Source organism: Phaseolus vulgaris, chromosome 5, assembly GCF_000499845.2.
Source record: "Phaseolus vulgaris cultivar G19833 chromosome 5, P. vulgaris v2.0, whole genome shotgun sequence".
In the NCBI taxonomy this organism is placed as follows: Eukaryota; Viridiplantae; Streptophyta; class Magnoliopsida; order Fabales; family Fabaceae; genus Phaseolus; species Phaseolus vulgaris.
In genome coordinates, this window is record NC_023755.2 from 20,648,205 (window position 1) to 20,667,161 (window position 18,957).

General features: G+C 33.4%; 2 protein-coding genes across 2 annotated transcripts; one reads left to right on the forward strand and one right to left on the reverse strand.

Moving 5' to 3' along the window:
* Positions 1-577: 577 nt before the first annotated feature.
* Positions 578-9,395, forward strand: LOC137835271 (probable hexosyltransferase MUCI70). Its single transcript, XM_068643702.1, has 9 exons — positions 578-1,314; positions 5,440-5,733; positions 5,896-6,109; positions 6,265-6,374; positions 6,461-6,660; positions 7,418-7,521; positions 8,301-8,491; positions 8,603-8,802; positions 9,000-9,395. Exons 1-9 carry the CDS (start codon positions 1,077-1,079, stop codon positions 9,189-9,191), a joined length of 1,743 nt encoding a protein of 580 aa, XP_068499803.1. The 5' UTR covers positions 578-1,076; the 3' UTR covers positions 9,192-9,395.
* A 790-nt stretch (positions 9,396-10,185) lies between these two features.
* Positions 10,186-11,072, reverse strand: LOC137834110 (uncharacterized mitochondrial protein AtMg00810-like). Its single transcript, XM_068642173.1, has 2 exons — positions 10,885-11,072; positions 10,186-10,795 (listed from the first exon to the last, which is right to left on the reverse strand). Exons 1-2 carry the CDS (start codon positions 11,070-11,072, stop codon positions 10,186-10,188), a joined length of 798 nt encoding a protein of 265 aa, XP_068498274.1.
* Positions 11,073-18,957: the final 7,885 nt, after the last annotated feature.

Below are 18,957 nucleotides of genomic sequence, written 5' to 3' on the forward strand. Positions count from 1 at the left end.
ACAACTTTTTGCCTTATGTTATTTTCTTCTATTAATTCAATGAAACTAATTTTAATACCTTTTTTTAAACATCTCATTTTAAAATTTGAAATAAATACTTCATTCTAATACCAAAATCAAACTTTGGTTTGCATGAATGAATGGGCCATTCATATGAGTGAAAAAGTCCATTCTTTCTGCACCTCCATACTTCTTCCTGCATCTCTATACAGTCATCGAAATGATCATTATATCATTAATGAAAAAATTTATAGTATCCTATACTACTAAAGTTTTTTCCAAAATACAATTTAGAAGAGTTATTTTGAATTATACATTCCAGAACGTATTATATATGTTATGAAAAGTTTATTTCAAAAAATATTTTTCTGGAATTTTATTTTTGGAAATACATTATTGAATTTCTGAAAGTATTTTTTGGAAAGCTTTCAAAAAAACATAATCCGGAACTCATTTAAAGAAAGAGTAAAACAATCGTTTTTGAAAATTGATGGGGGTACAGGAAGAATTCTGACAAGTGCAGGGAGAAACAGCGTTCGGAGGAATGTTAATTTGGGCCTTGGGGCCCATGAAAAATGGTGCTTGCATCTCCTCTTGTAAAAGTGGCTATTGCATCTTCCCTCCATTCACGCTACGCCTCAATCCATCTCCAATCCTCTTCTCGCTCCCTAATCACATTCCACAATTTCACATTTCCACTTCCGATCTCCAATTCCACCTCGCCACCGCCACAACGCCGACGGCGCCCCCGACGTCGTTGTTTCCACCGGTGCCCGTCGTCCCCGACCTCCTCCGATCAGTGTGCCGTTTCTGATACCCCGCGCACGCCCTGGCGAATGCAGCTCCCCGAACGAATCGCGAACCCTGGAACGGGTGGGAAACAACGTGATGTGAAGAGATTAAGGTTGTTGGCACTTCGCGGGTGTTTTAACTATTTTTAATTATCATCCATTGTTGGTTATTATTGTTAGTGTTAAATAATTTGATATTGTGGAGAAAAGGGGTTGGGGGAATTGGGAAATAGTAGCAGAGAGAGGGGAGTTGTGGAAGGTGATGGTATTGAAGGGAGAAGAACGATGAGTGGGGTGTCATTGGGTGTGCGCACGGGGAGCTATGGTGCGCTACAAAACGGCAACGTTTCTGTGCCCATGCTTGTGCGTAGACCTTCAAAGACGCTCCTCTACAACCCCAGAGAGAAAGAGAGGGGTTTCTTTTTTATTTGCCGGCTCCTTGGGCGAGGCAGGGTCGCAATGCTCCTCATGTTTGCCCTTGGCCTTTGTGTTTTCGTTTTTGGCTGTTTTACTGTTTACAAAGGTTAGTTACTTCCTCTTCATATTTTCTGTTTTCTTTTTCACCCTATCATTGCCTCCTAGATATTACTCCCACCATTTCACTTTCTGTAATTTGATCATTTTTAAATTTCTGATGTTATGATTCCAAGTTTATTTTAATAAATACCACACTTATCTAATTTTTTTAATATTATCGTATATATTATGTAAGTAACGAGTAAGAATAAAATAAAGAAGAGTGTAATAAAATTTTAGTAAAACTTTTAATCATTAAAACATCTCAATGGTTAGAAGTTGTTTAGCGTATGTTTAGGATAATCAATTGTTGCTTGAAATACATCGTCCACTAGAGTTGCTTCTACAAGCAACTATTCCTTTAAATTAAGAAAATACAAAATTATAAATTGTTTAGATTTTTTTTTTATTAAAGTAAAATTGAGTGTAAATTAATTAATGATGATATGATACCATGAAGATGACAAATAATATTTTTTAATGTAGAAAACCATTCATAGGAATTGTTTCTATAGGAGATATTTTATTGATTTATTGCTTTCGTGTGAGAAAACATTAAGTAAATGGAAGGAGTTACAAATAATTAATGATTAGATGGTTTGAAACCACACATGTTTATGATAGAGGCAGACTCATTTTTTTTTTTCAATTTACAAGAAATAATTAATGATACTTCAAAAATTGGATGAGACCATTATAGTTCTAAGTATGTTCACTCTAGATTGAAATTACTTATTGTAGATACTCTTTGTCTATTGTTAGAATTCTTGACATCCGTTTCAAGATATAATTATGTTGGATTTATGCCCATGACATTTCTATGAATATTAGAACCATTAATTAAGTTTTAGGAGAAAACTTGGTGCGGTATTTGAATCAGACATTTACTGAAATTCTCAACTACAAAGTCAAATTCCAATTTTGATTAGAAAATATTACTGACAACAACACTTATATATCTACTTGTCCTTAATTTTATTTTGAGTAAATTCAAGAATAGGTTCAGCCTTCACCATGGAAATAAACATGAAGGGTAATGCAACATATCTACTTTTAGGACATGATCAATACTCAAGGGGTGTTTGATTATAGGTATAATAATACATTTCCTAGAACCACATTTATAAGAATATTATATATGGGGATAATATTACTAAAAACATTTTAAGACTATGATCGGTTAAGTTTTAATATTCCCAGAATTATTTTCAAACTTTGAAATATTAGAATAAAAACTAAGAATATAAATGGAAATATAATTAGATTAGAAAATAATTCCCATATTTCTTCTGGAATATAACTTTCTCACTCCTCATCATATTAAAAATGAAGCAAAACAAAGTATTGTTACTTTCTCAGACATGAACGGTACATGGGAATAAATTTTTAAAACTCATTACAATACAAACATGGAAACTATATCCCCTGGAATAAATTTTCATTCCTTGTGCAGCAAAAAACACTTTATTCCTTGAAACAAACAGTCTAGGAATAATTTTTCAAAGCTAATGAAGAACATTGAAATATTGCATTCTCAAGTTCACATTTTTGGGAATACAGTTTTAAACCTTGAAACACTTTGCTTTGCATCTGTGTAATATACTCATTCCATCCCACCATCACACCAATTTAAGTTTCTTTCACACGTACTAAGAACACCAAAAAATTGTCGTTTCTTGAAACAGTTTTACTAAAATAGTCTTGGACTGTCTTCAATTTCAAGAAAATTATAATAGATTGCATTTTGAATTATTTTCTTAATTTTTAAATGCTTTATTTACACTAGCGGAAACACAACATAAAAACGTTTGTGTATCTGCATTTTTTTATTTTTATATTTATATATAGTTATGTTTAATGTTAAAATTTGAGTAATTACTTCATAAAACATATCTTGTTTCCATCTTTGTCTTTGTGCTTCTTCCTCTATGTCTTCTTTACCCCTCTTGATTAATGACTTCTACACCTTCGTATCCAAAAGAAGTCTGGAAACAAAACAAAAGACATGTAAATAAGCTTAAATTCCTCTCCAAATCGTTGCAAATCTGTAACACAAAACACAAAAACATGGTTAATTTTCTAGTTGTAGTGTCATATGAAAAAAAGAGAAAAAAAATGAGGATAAGAAAAGAGAAAAGAAAAAAAGTGAGAAGTTTTTTTTTATAGAGAGAGAAGTGGGAAGTTGTTGATAATGTGGGAAGTGGAAAGTTGTTGACAGAGAGAAGTGAGAAGTTATTAAGGAAGATAAGTTTGGTTCTAAGAGAATGTGTACACCAAAAAATAACAATAATTATTGTCCAAGATAACAATAATTATTATATATTTCTAAAATAATAAAATAACATATTAAAATAAGGATAAAATAGAAAAGTAAATGTGTACACTAAAAAGCGGTTAGTAAAAAAATACTATTTATATATAGGTATAATTAAAACAATTAAATTTATTGAATTTTTAATTTTCTGTTTGGTTAAAGTTTTTGAATTATCACCCAATATAAAAGGCTTATTACAATATTAAACAATACTTAATAATTCAAAATATTACCAAACCGGTCAAATTTTTTCAATTCACATGGACCAGATTTATTTTAAGTGACATCGGTAGATGCTATTTTTAGTTGATGTCATATATAACTATCTTGACTATCATTAATTAGGTTTTTTCGTCAACCTCTTCACTTATGTAGGTTCAAAATATCCCCAATTGATAGTTGCTGAAAACAGTTACAGTCAAGGTTAGTCAAAAGATTATCAAGTCGACATTAGAAGAAACCTTGACCATGGACAAAATATAACATTAGTGACGTGAATTCAGAAACAGTCTTGCAAACATCGACCAAAAAATAGCTACAACACATTAATAAAAAAAATCTAGATAACATCCACTGAAAAATAAAACCTTAACTTATGTCAATTGAGAAATAATCCTAGCCTAAGCCTTAGTGGAAAACTTATTCCAACAATATCAATTGAAAAATAACCTCTGTTAACATAGATTAAAAATCTGACTTAAATTGATTGAATAACAGTGTCTTTGACATTGCTGAGAAATAGTCTGTTCAGACTAATGCCAATTGAGAAATAACTGACTTGTTAGTCGAACAATATCTTTGATCAGCATTTACTGTAAGGCAACTCGATTGTCATTAATTGAAAAAAATGTGTGGTTGACATCAGTGGAAAAACATTACTGATGTTAACTAAAAAAACTCTAACCAGACTGAGAAATCCTATATCGGCAACAGAAAAACTGACAAATGTTGGTAAAACAAAAACTACGATTAACTTCAGCCTGAGAGAAACTTGTCGATGACAGTTGAAAGAAAGAATGCCAAGCTAACTCTTTTCTCAGCCGAATTGACAAATTTCTTGTCTTAGTTGAATTGATGATGTCCCAATCTGAGGAGTCATGATGTCGTGACCGAGGCCGAGTCGATAAGAGAGTATAAAGAAAAGAAACATAAATTTGACAAAAAGAGATTATGGCCATTTTTAAATTTTTACTTTTTGTGTGAAATTTGTAATTTTAAGTAATTAAATTATTCTCATATTTTTATAATTTCATTTTTTTTTAAAATTTTCCTTTCAAACAACATATTTTATCACAAAACATTTAAAATTCTCTATAAAATGAAATTACTGTATTAAAATTTTTCATCCAAACTCACTATCACTCTTCCAATAAATGCATTACTTTTATTGAAATAGAGAAAATAATTAACTTTAAGAGAAATTAGTAAAAAAAAGTAATGTTTGAAAGGTGGGAACACAATCTATTTTTGAATTTTTTAGAAGGCTAAATCTGCCAGTCATTGTAGGACGGAGGAAGTAATATGGTGTACCACAGAATTTCATTTGCTATCATTCCAATGATACTTTGCATCTTATAAATTTGTAAGATAAATAAGTGATAGTATAATGAGTTTCTGTTTTGAACTTTCTGGCACTGTTAGTTCATGTCTTGTTTGTTGAAGTTGAATATTGGTTAAGATTTAAGACATCATTTGAGATATAGTGTTTTGATTTAGGACTTTCCCTGGTCTTGTACATGAGTTTGTCTTCAACGTTTCAATTATCTACAATTAAAAATCTGTATGTTTTATTATGTATTTGGTATTGTGATGAACTAGGTGGAAGTATCACGAGTGAAATTGAAGATACGAGATCTTATGCCATTACTAGGTATGAAATTTTAAGACCCAGAGGAGTAGTAGAAGATAAGTCCCAGGATAGTAATTCTTCTAGACTGTTGTCATTGACAAGTAGATACAGAAGCACATCTAGGCCACCTCCTGCTCCTAATTCATTGTCCTTGTCCAAGTCTAAAGGCAAAAGGGTATATTTTCCTACTTGGCGGCATCGTTGTGACCGTTTTGCATTTCCTCCTCCTCCACCAGTTGATAGAAGACGAACTGGACCACGCCGTAAGCCTTATTTTTCCATTTGGCCTTTTTTTCATTTCTTAACTCAAAAATTATATCTCGAATATAGGTAATAGCATCTTATTTTCGAGTACACACACTGCATATTTAGTTATTGTCCCTGTAGAATTCTTTTAATCGGGTTCTTGCTCTCTTCTTTTTCAGCATGCCCTGTGTGTTATATTCCAGTGAAGCAAGCTGTAGCTAGTATGCCAATTTCCCCATCAAAATCTCCTATACTTCGTAGTCTGACATATGTGCATGATGAAAATTCAATTAAAAGTGAACGACATGGTGGCTCTGATTTTGGTGGATACCCTTCTCTGGAAGAAAGGGATGCTGCTTTTGATATCAAAGAGACGATGACAGTGCACTGCGGGTTAGTTCATTTTTGTTAGTTGTATTTAATTTTCTCACAATCTGGAGATTAATATTCATGGAAGAATTTTTAAAGGCTACCCACATTAGTATTAGTGCTTTGTTTACTGAATGTATTTTTCTTCCCTTTCCTGCATTGGCATAAATTCTTATCAGATTTGTCAAAGGAAGCAGACCTGGTCGCCTGACTGGATTTGATTTTGACGAGGCTGATCTCTTAGAGTTGGATAAGTACCATGATGTCATTGTTGCATCTGCCATATTTGGTATGGCTTATTATGACTAATGTCCTACAGAGATACATCTTGTTGTTTGTTTTCTTCTTCACATATCTCCCTTCAATCTTTGCCAGGAAACTATGATGTTATACAGCAGCCCAGGAACATCAGTTCAGAAGCAAAGAGAAACATTCCTTTCTATATGTTCATTGATGAAGAAACAGAAATGTATATGAAGAATGCCAGCATTTTGAGTAGCAGCAGGAGAGTTGGATTATGGAGAATCATTGTTGTCCATAATATTCCTTACGCTGATTCTCGGCGTAACGGAAAGGTTGATTGCTTACTTTTTGCTTCTCACTATTTTATTGTAAAATCTATCATTCGCATTCTTGAAAGTTGTACCATTTTCAGCAGATATTCTGTGTTTTCCAGACACAGTCCCCCCTTTCAATTGAAGCTTCTGATTTCTGGCCCTCAGCCCTATTTTTGTTTATTTCCATCTTCTTCCACATTTCAACATGTTTTATGATTGGGGAAATGATTTTACTTGTTGATACAGTATTAATAACACAATCAGAGTGTATAGAATTGTAGTTAGTTGGTAGCTTGAGCTTACGACTCTCTTACTCTAAAGTCCAAACTAATTGCAGAAGTTGGTTTTCGGTTCTACCTACCTCTGTGTGTACTATGAAATGGTTTTTTGTTCTAGAGCACGTATACAGAACTTCATTACATAAGTAAAGAGTTGAGGCTTCCACGCCCTAAACTTGAGGAATTTATTTTTTATAAATTTAAATATATGTAGCATTTGATTTCATAATGTATGTATACTGTTTTGTACCAGAGTAATTAGTGTTATGATTTCTTAAATCTCATAGAAACTTGTTAGGAAAGCTGAAAAGGAAAGGGAAATGAATTGGTTGAAAAATATGGTGAGAAGGAGTTCTGAATTATTGCTTTTTTATGAAGTATTAACAAAATAATTAGATATATATTCTACTGAAGTTGAATTAAGATTTTTTTTATACATTCCCCCCTTTCTGGAACTTACTTTATATGGTCTCACGATGCCGCTAAACTTATTGCAGGTTCCAAAGCTTCTTTTACACAGGATCTTCCCTAATGCCCGATATTCTATATGGATTGATGGGAAACTTCAGCTCGTTGTGGACCCATATCAAGTTCTTGAGAGGTAAAAGTCATCTCTGCTCTCTATTTTATTAAAAATTAATTTGGTTTTTATTTGTTTTTATTTAGTGGGATAAATTTTTATTTGCCATTATTTATTCTATTTACCATCATTTAGATTTGAGAATAAACATGACATTGTTTGCTTTCAAATTATGTTCTAATGAAAATATATGATTTTGTTTATTCATTTAGTTGTATATTATTGATTTTGATTTGGCAAGTTTTAGATATTATAATAATAACTATATATTTAAAGGATTTACTTACCAGGTTGTGAATTTTATTCACTATTTCCAACTTCAATAATACTTGTGCATATTTTTTACCATTTGATATGGTACAGTCAGAATCTAGCACCTATGCTATCATCTATATTATATATAGTAAAGGGAAATTTCAAATAGTTCTCTTGATATTTTCTAAGAAGAATTGAATATTTTGTTAAATCTTTTATAAATAGCTATCAATCCACATATCCAATTTTCTAAATTGAATCTTCTTATTACACGATAAGGACTCTGATCTCTGATCAAATGACTCTTATTATCTTTACTTTTGGTGAACCAGAGGTGACTTGAGCATCGTTAATAGTTATCTTTAGGACAATGGTTAAGGAGTTTAAACATATAGTATTAAATGGAAGCTGATAGTATTTAATTTAATATCTTGGTCATTTGGCTTTATTTTATAGCACAATATATGAAGAGGATATATGTCAACCATAAATTGTAAGGGTATTTTTCTAATATCTTCATTATCATTGCCTTTCATATCCTCCAGGTTCTTGTGGCGCCCAAATGCTACTTTTGCGATTTCAAGACACTATAGACGCTTTGATGTATTTGTTGAAGCTGAGGCTAATAAAGTTGCTGGAAAATATGAAAATGGTTCCATTGATAACCAAATTCAATTTTATAAAGTCTACGATGGTTTAACTCATTATTCCAGAGACAAGCTTCCTATAACTAGTGGTAGGATTTTTTTTTTTATATATTCATGCCTGCATGTGTGCCTGTGCGTGTATATAACTGGTTCCTACATCTTAAAAATCTGAAGTCTTGCTTATGGCTGAGTTTCTGCAGATGTTCCTGAAGGGTGTGTTATCATAAGAGAGCACATTCCAATTACAAATCTATTTACTTGCTTATGGTTCAACGAAGTTGATCGCTTTACTTCCAGGGATCAATTAAGCTTTTCCACAGTAAGAGACAAAATAATGGCAAAAACTGGTTGGAGTATTAACATGTTTATGGATTGTGAAAGACGTAACTTTGTGATACAGGTTTGTATTTGTGTCTTGCCTTGTACTTGTGTTTAGTTGTTAGAAAAGCCTACTAGTTTTTGAAGTCAACATGCACTTCCAAATGTTTGTACTTCCATTTCTTATGAAAAGTAACTGAAGGTCTTTTAGCATTTGCTTTATTTCCTCTTCAATGGTTTTGGATTTTGATATTGGTGATTTGTGATGAATTCTATTAGGGTTACCATAGAGACATATTGGAACAGATGCCTCCACCAGCTGTTGTAACCCGGCGTCCTAGTGTACCTGCTTCTTATTATAACAAGTTTCATTTGAGGAATCATCCCAGACGTGGCAGAGGAGAAAGGAGATCAGGTTCAAATCATCATCACAGAGTATTCGGCACTGTTATGAACCACATTTTGATTTAGTGTTATCTTCTTCCACGAGGCTTTTTGTTTTCTTTTTATTAAGTGTAAATGCATACATTCTTTGTTGCAAATTTATACTTCGAAGAGCTCCCAGCAATTTTGAAGCTGTTGCTTAATGAATTGTAAATATCTTTGATATAACTGATTAGATCTTTACCACCTTTTTCCAAAAGGAAAGAAAAAAAAGGGGTTCTCAGTAGTGCATTCTGGACACTTGAATTATTACTCATTTTTTTCTCCTCTGGCCTACCGTTGCTATATAGTTGTAGATCGTGTTTGCCTGCTGTTAATTTGTGTTTCCGTTGGATGTTCGTAATAGTGTTGGAAAAATTACATAAATAAAAATTGGCGTGTGGAGAAAACTATTGAAATATGGTATCATGACCGAGACTATGCAGTACAGTAATCTTCCTTGTTGCTTAATCGTGTGTGACAGATGGCACATGTATTGAATTATGATTGTGCGGTGGATGCATTAAATTTTGCGGTAGAAAAGAGAAAGGGGTAAAGGATAAGATGGAAGGAAAAATTGTATTATATTCATATGTTATAATGAGAAATGAATACAAGGTATATATAGGTTATGTTAAAACAGAGTAATAGAATCTCACAAAACTCAATATCCCCCTCAAGTTTAGAGATAGATGTTGACCAACCCAAGCTTGGAAATAGCAGAAATAAAATCACCACGTTCAAGTGGTTTTGTGAGAACATCAGCAGTTTGATGGTTGGAGGAGATTGACAACTGCTGGAAGAGTTTGGATTGTAGTTTTTCACGTACAACATGTCAATCTATCTCTACGTGCTTCGTTCTTTCCTGGAAGCTTGGATTGTGAGCTATATACCTTGCATATTGATTATCACAATAGACAACAGCTGAGGTCTGGACCTTTATCTTGACCTCATCGATCAAATACTTCAACCATTGAATCTCACAGGTTAAAGTAACGAGGGCACGATATTCTGCTTCGGATGATGATCGCGACACAGTAGACTACTTCTTGGATTTCCAGCTAATCAGCGAAGAGCCCTCAAAAACACAAAAACCGGTTGTTGATCGCCTAGTTTGTGGACAACTTGCCCAATCTGAATCACAGAAACCTTTAAGCTGGAGATCCGAATTGTCAGAGAAGAAAAGTCCTTGTCCAGGAGTTCCTTTAATGTAACGTAGAACTCGGTGTTCAGCATTGTGATGTTCTGAAGTTGGTGCTTGCAGGAATTGACTTAGAAACTGGACACAATAGCTTATGTCGGGCATGGTATTTGTAAGATATAGTAGCCTTCCAATGAGTCTTTGATAAGCAGTAACATCTTTTATGGAAATTCCTTTTAGAAACATGTTCTTTGTATCCTTCTTCATAGGTGTGGCACAAGGTTTAGCAGCAAGTAGACCAACTTCGTAGATGATGTTTAGAGCATATTTCCTTTGGGAAACATGAATGCCCTTATTAGATCTGGCTATCTCGAGACCAAGAAAGAACTTCAAATCGCCTAAGTCTTTTACTTTAAAAACTTTGTCTAGGTGTCGTGTAACTTGTTCTATGTCTGATATAGATTTTCCTGCAAGAATAATGTCATCCACATATACTAGTAATATAGTAAAACTGTTTTCAGAGTTTCTTATGAATAATGAATGATCATAAACAGATTAGTGAAACCAATTTTGTTAAGAGAAGAAGTATGCTTAGCAAACCATTGTCGTCTTGCTTGTTTCAAACCATATAATGATTTTACTAGCTTGCAAACCTGTCCAGTTTTAACCTTGATGCCAAGTGGAGGTAGCAAGTAGACTTCCTCATTTAGATCCCTATGCAGAAACGCATTGTTCACATCTAGTTGTTTAAGGTGCCAGTTCTTTGTGGCAGCAATGGCAAGTAGCATTCTTATAGTTGTAAGTTTGACCACAGGAGAAAAAGTATCCAGGTAATCTATTCCTTCTAGTTGTGTATACTTTCACGACAAGTCTTGCCTTGTACCTTTCTATATCACCCTTCGCATTGTATTTTATCTTGTACACCCACTTACATCCAATGGGTTGCTTACTGTGGGGAAGGTCAGTGAGAATGTTTCATTTTCTTCCAAGGCTTTAATTTCCTTTTTCATGGCTTCACACCATTCAAGTTTTCGTATAGCTTCATTGTAATTATGTGGCTTTTCATTAGAAGATATAGCTAAAACATAGTTAAGGTGTTTAGTAGTTAGATTGCCATAATCAAGATATGTAGATTGGGAATGAAGGACTTTACCATAATGATTTAGTCGTTTGGTGTCAATGTGACTAGAAAGTTGGCAATGATAGTCCTTGAGATAGCTAGGAGATCTCCTGTGTCTATCAGACCTTCACAAGATGTTTTCTTCAGTAGTATTCTCCTCGGTTTGATCAATATGATAACTCTCATTCGTGTCAACAGGTTCAAAATTAAAATCAAAAGCATCAATTTGCTGATTACCCTTTTCTTTGTTACAATTGTTATTTTCAGTATAGGGAAAAACAGATTCATAGAAGTTTACATTTCTTGACACAAAAATCTCCTTATTATGAACATCAAACACAACATAACCCTTCATACCAGTTTTATATCTAAGAAAAATACATTTTCTTGCTCTCGGATCTAACTTAGATCTATTTCTTTGCAAACTTGAAGCAGAACATAAAGAACCAAAAACCTTTAAATTTTGAACATTGGGTTGTTCTTTATATAACAAATCATAAGGTGTTTGCATCTCGAGAACATTAGTAGGTATTCTGTTTATTAGATGTGTGGCATAAGTCACAACATAGGACCAAAAAATAACAGGCAAATTAGACTGAAGTAAAAGACTACGTGTAACATTCAAAATGTGCTGATGTTTTCTCTCAACAACAGAGTTTTGTTGTGGTGTTTCCACACAACTAGTTTGATGTAAGATACCCAAACTTTCATACAATGTGGCACAAGCAAACTCATTTCCATTATCAGAACGGATGGCCTTTATGACATTATTAAACTAATTATATATAAGAGTAATGAATCTACTTAAGGCATCCCTAGTTTCAGATTTTGCTATCATAGGATAAACCCAAGTGAACCTACTGTGGTCATCCACTATGGTAAGAAAAAACTTGTGACCGTGCATAGAAGCAGTCCAAAAGGGCCCCATATATCCACATGAATCATATCAAATATGTTTTTAGTACGAGTACTATTATGAGTGAAAGAAAGTTTGTGCTGCTTAGCATAATGACATACATCACACGATTTATTTTCATAGAAACTGATATAAGAAAAAATGTTACTCATATGCTGTAAAACTCTATCAGATGGATGTCCCAGCCTGTGATGCCAAATATTCTTCGTAACACTTTGGTCTGGATGGTTCAAATTTCCTGCAGTATTGATACTGACTTCATGCTTTGATGTATCTATAAGATATAATCCTTTGTCCAACCTAACACATCCAATCATCTTTAATGATTACACATTTTGAATATGACAAAACTCAGAAGTAATAGTGAGTTTACAATTATGATTTTTAACTAGTTTTTGCACAAAAACAAGATTAAAAGCAAATTCTGGTACATATAATATGTTATATAGGAATTGTTTTTCAAATAATGCTACTGTTCCATCATAGTAAGCAACAACATGTGAACCATTTGGCAAACTAATACGAATAGGATTTATTCTGCGAAAAGTCAAAAAATTATTTATAGAATAATTCACATGATCTGTGGCACCTGTATCTAAAACTTAAGATTTTTCATTGTTCTTACCTTTCGCAGTGTTCTCATCTGAAGAATCATTCAAAAAATTGTTCACCTTATGCGCATAATCTTTTTTTATTTCTTGGATAAGTTTGTTAGAATATATGGCCTGAAACGAGAGGGGGGGGGGGGGGGTTGAATTGTTTAAGAGGGGTTTTTGAAAACTTTTTCAGTTAGAACAAAATCCTTTGTACGAAACTCAATCAGAAATTCAGTTAGCCAAGATATTAAGCACAAAACAGCAAAGCACCAGAAAAACAATTGGTTGTTTATACCAGTAAAGCAATAACAACTGAATTTAAATGAGTTTAAGGGAAGAAAGAGATACACAAACAGTTTATACTGGTTCACTCTTAAACCAAGAGCTACATCCAGTCCCCAGAAGCCACTGGGCAATCCACTAAGGAATCAATACAGATTACACACAAACCACCAAAGAAGTGACCTTAAACCCTTCAAGAAACACACTCTCTTTGGCACAACACACTCCAAGAATGTTGATCTTGACGACCTCAAGAGCACACAACACTCCTTGGCAACAACACCAAAATTTACAGAATATTCAGAACGTTGTTTACAGAACAATTTAAAATCAATACAGATGTAATCCTATTCCACTCTCTCTTGAGAAAACCAAAGTTGAAAAGAGAATGTTCAAAACTTGAAAGCAATATTTCACAACTGAAAAACTCAAATCTGTTTTTCTTGTTTGTTATAAAACATAAACAAACCATTTATACCTTTCAAAGATTGGTCAAAGCATTTAATACAGGAGCGTATTTAGTTGGAAATCATTTAAAGCACATTCAACTAACAAAACATAATTCTGTTAGGATTTTCAAAGAAACAATCGATTGAAATCACGAAACAATCGATTGTTTTGGTGTGACAACAAGTCAACCAACCAAAACAATTTTCAACCTTTTCAAAAACACCTAAGAATAAAACAATCGATTGTTTCGACAAAACAACAGGTTGTTTTTCTCTTAGTTTGAAAAACACTTTAAACTTAAAAAGGTTTTAAAAAACATTAGCTTTAGATTCAACAAAGAGTGGATTACACATTTAAACTACCCATATCCTATCCTAAACACAATAGCAACTTCAGCCTTGCATCAAACACATGGATTTGGATTCTTCAAAGCCTTTGATCACACTTGATCAACAAAGTTGCATGATTTGATATATGTGACCTTGTGTGAACTGATTCCTGTTATTTGTGTTTGACTTATTTTCTTGCTCCTACCGGTTGACTCGAACGACAACCTCTGACCCTCCTATTTCCGCTTGAGAATTGAACTTCCTTGGTTGAAGAATCTCTCACCTGCAAAGACAAAGGGCGCCTTGACGGCCGTTTGCACTCTGACGCTCAAGTCAGTATTAGGGCAAAGAAACACTAACTGTATAAAGTAGTTTTAGTCTTAGAAGCCTTGTATCTTGCTAGGGCTCTTAGCACCCTTTATATAGGTTGAAACTAGGTTTTACCTTTGTTCCGTTACCCGTGTCTAGGGTTCCTTGGAGAATGTCCCTGCGCGCTATTACACAATCTTAGCATAATCTGGCACATAAGACTTCCCTTAACTGGAGTGCAACGACTAATAGAATGGGGCCTGGGTACCAACTTGTGCACCAAATTTCTGGCGCCATCTGTTCTGTGGGTTCCCTAAGTATTCACGTGCCATGCATGCAGCTTCCTTGGAAACCCTAACCGTAACGAGCCTTAGCGCCTCCAAGGACTATTTGCTCGTGTCGCGCCTGAATGCGCTATACACACCACTTGCATGGATCCCTATTGTCTTAGGGCTTCCTCCCATATCTGATGTTTAACTAATAACTAGTGCAATTCTGGGGTCCACCTTACGTGACCCATCTTTACTATCAGGCCCCGGTGTGCAATGTCTAAGGTCTGTCACTGGAGTCGATGACCGAGGACTGGTCGGTACACTTCTCTTCAACTTTCATATTCTTATCCATCACAACACTGTTTGTAACTCTTTCATTCTTTTCACCTTTTTGTTTATACCAAGGGGGAAACCCCTACTTGAAATAGCATTCATCTATGGTATGATTCAGTCTGTGACAATGTGTACACTGCTTACCATTGTTTTGATACATGATTTTCCTCTTCCTTGAGATCTGCCAGTGCTGCTGCGAAACGTCTTCCAATTTCCTTGATTGCCTGAAGAATTAAACAGAGCTTTGCTATTCAACATCACACTACCTTTATTCACCATCTCATTGCTTGCCAGTTGCCGTTCTTAATGGATGACGAGGGAAAAAATACGATTTATAATGGGTAAAGGCTCCATTAGCAAGATTTGTGTCTTAACAAAAAGATAAGTATCGTTTAGACCTTTTAACAAACACAAGGCGTACTCAAACTCTTTATACCTTTGGATGTGTTTGGTTAACGCACAACTGCATTTGATCTTGCACTCGCAATCAGGAGTTGGTCATAGTGCTTCAAGCTCTTCCCATAAGATTTTCAAATTAGTGTAGAATTCAGTCACTGTTCGTTCACCTTGCCTCATGGAATGTATCTCTTGAAGAAGATCCAAAATCCTGAAAAGATCTCCTTTTGAAAAATGTTCACGTAAATCTTCCTAGAGTTCCCTCGCATCCTCTACGTAAACCACACTCTGCGCAATCTGTTCACTAAGGGTTCGTGTTACCCATGATATAACCATCATGTTGCACTGTTCCCACGTTTCTTGAAGAGAAGTACCTGTTTTTGGAGCGGGCAGAGTGCCATTAATGAATTTGTGTTTGTTCTTTGAAAGAAGGGCACGACGCATAACCCTACTCCATGGATGATAATTATTGCCGTCAAGCTGAAGATTGATCAAAACGGTTCCTGGGTTTTCTCCAGCATGCAGATAGTAAGGACTGCCTGGATTCTGAGCGGGATCTTGACTAATGCTTGGATTCTGGGTGGGATCTTTACTGCGGCTAGTGTAGCTTCCATCATGAATCACAAACAAAAAATAGAAGAAAAATGTAAAGAAAACACAAGAACCAGAAACAAGAACAAAAGAAATAACGGAAGCAGAGCGAGACTTTAACTCTCTCTGATACCATATTGAAATATGGTCTCCATGACCCACACTATGCAGCATAGTGATCTTCCTTGTTGCTTAATCGTGCGTGAGAGATGACACATGTATTGAATTATGATTGTGCGGTGGACGCATTAGATTATGCGGTGGAATAGAGAAAAAGGGTAAATAATAAGATGGAAGGAAAAATTGTATTATATTCATATGTTATAATGAGAAAGGAATACAAAGTATATATAAGCTCTGTTAAAACAAGAAAACAGAAACAGAATCTCACAAAACTCAATAAAAGCCGTCTGTATGGTTAGATTTATTTTTTATAAATTTTTTTAATTAATATTTTAATAGTTTTTGAAAGATTAGTTTTCTAGAAGAAAATATTCTCTAAAATGTACTATAAATATTTATAAATGTTTGTTTTTTTCTCTCCCGAAAATAAGTGAAACTGAACATGCATTAAGATGAATAGTGTATATAGTTTTCAACTAGACGTTCATATAGATCAAGTTATACTCCATTCATTAAAATTAATATCTTTATTTACAAGTATGTTTAAAATTGAAAATATCAAATAGTGTAGTTATAAGAAATTATAATTATATATAATTAATTATCTTTGGATTAGTGAAATAGATTAAAATTGCAGTAAATATATCAATTTTAGAAAAGAGTAATTATGTTCTCAAAAGTTGAAGGGATGATTTATGTTTGATAAATTCGTGTGGACTGTTAATGTTAAAAGGTTACTGTATTAGTGAAAATCATAGTATTAGATCAGGATTTGATTTATTAAACTTGGAAAAGTCTATGTTAAGACAAAAATATTGATTTTTAAGAAGAAATAACTCAAATGTATATCTGATAAAGAAAATATTCAGAAAGATAAATAAAAAGTGGTAAATTAGAATTAATGATCATTGGCAAGAACAAAGAGAGATTGCATAAAGGGATAAGTGAGAAATGTTGTATTTGTTCAAAGAATTTTAACCAAGGAAACAAACTAGGATGGTTCGCTATTTATAGTTTTTTCTCTCTCTTATGGTCGTAATAAAATATACATATACATTAATAGTACAATCGTTTAAAATTAACTATTTATCTATCTTGATAAGTGGGTCTTCCAAAATAGCTTGTAACTAATTTTAGAAAAAGATATAATTCTCTATTTCATTGTTCAAGTATATTCCAACACTTGGCAATTTCAAATTTGTTTGTAGAGTTGTTGGTTTTGGAGTAAATTAGAGTGTTAGATTGAGATTTTGCTGATTTGGAAAATTACAAGTTGATTGTGATGTGAAAAAGATTCTTGAATGTGTTTGAATGGTGTTATGAATAATTTGAAATGTAGATATTGATGAATATTTGTTTTTTGATTTAAATGTTGATTTATGAAAAGGACTTGAAGTTTTGAATAATTGAATAAGTGGTCGATGATTTAAATTGATTGTGGTATGCATTATGAAGTAAAATCTTAGTTTTCACTTGACAAATTTGGTTTTAAAATGAGGTATACATGCTCTCATTCTAACATCCACTCAGTAGATTTTTCCTGGGCTCACTGGATATGGAGATGTAGAGTTTGGGGTGCGCTCGACCCCAAATCCACTCAGAGATTTTTCTTGTGCTTCAAGCGGATTTTACATGCAGAGTTAGGGGAGATCTCAATCTCAAATCCGCTCAGTGAATTTTCCTTGCACTTAGCGAATTTAAGTTGCAGTTTTGAGGTGCTCTCGACCTCAAATCTACCCAGCTAAATTCCATGTGCTAAGCGAATTTGAGATGTAATTTTTAGGTGTTTTCTGTCTCAAATTCGCTTAGCCAATTTTTCCTGGGCTCAGGCCAATCTTAATTGACTCAAGTCATTTTGACAACATTTGTGATTTTTGTTTTTGTTTCTTTTCCATTGGTCATGAAACTGAATTAAATATTTTGAAAATTTATCATTTCGTAAATTAGAAATGATTACAACTTTAAAAGACCTATATTTGATTTAATTTATGTAACATAAGTGTTTAAAATAATTCATTAAATTGATTTGTGAAAGTTGTATGTTATACGATCATTGTTGATATTTTCTAACAATTGTAAGAGTATAGACTTTTGTGTGATTGGATGGTATGTTGATGAATGAGATGAAATATGAATAATGTGGAATGAGATCGAGACATAGTATTTTCAGGAAAGGAAGTACCATGTTGAGATTGTTAGGATGTGAATTGACTAGTGATTCGTCTAGAAGGAGATAAGAGTCGATGGAGGTTCATATGACTTTGTCTGCGGTTTGAAAAACAATCCGGTTGGCAGGTCATATAAGTTAACCATGTCATATAAGGTGATTTGATATTGGAATTATTATGCGCATAGCTGTGTGGATTTGATAGTGAGGTAGTATGATAGGTGCAAATCTCTAAGTCTAAGTCAATGAACGAGTCTTCCAGAAGTAGAGACAAGTGTCTGTGGGTGGATATCAGTGGATTTTTGACGAGAGTGGTAATGAACTATGTTAGTGGATTTCTTCTACTTATAGATATTTGTTTGAGACAAATTAAAGATATAGTGAAAAGTTTCTGATTGAATGTTTAAAAATGGTTTTTGAAACAATGTTTGAACTTGAATTAAATGTATGTTATGAATAAAAAAAAAGTATTAAGAATGAAAGAATCTTGATTAAGTGGTGATGGTGCACACTCATAATTAAATTAAGATGATTTTCTATCTTAATTTTGAAAGTTTGATGTTGAGCATATGTTTAATTCTAGTGCGATATGTTTCATTTTATTAAAGTGTTTGTTTATAGATTTGGAAGTTGTCTCTTAGATTAAAAATTTTAAATAAAAAAAATGGTTTCATTGTAGTACCTTTATATGTTATAGGAGTTTTGTTATTATTGATGGACTCAAATTATAAATGAATTTGATGTGAGTTGATTTTAGGATTGTTCATTTTATGGTGTGACACTTTACTT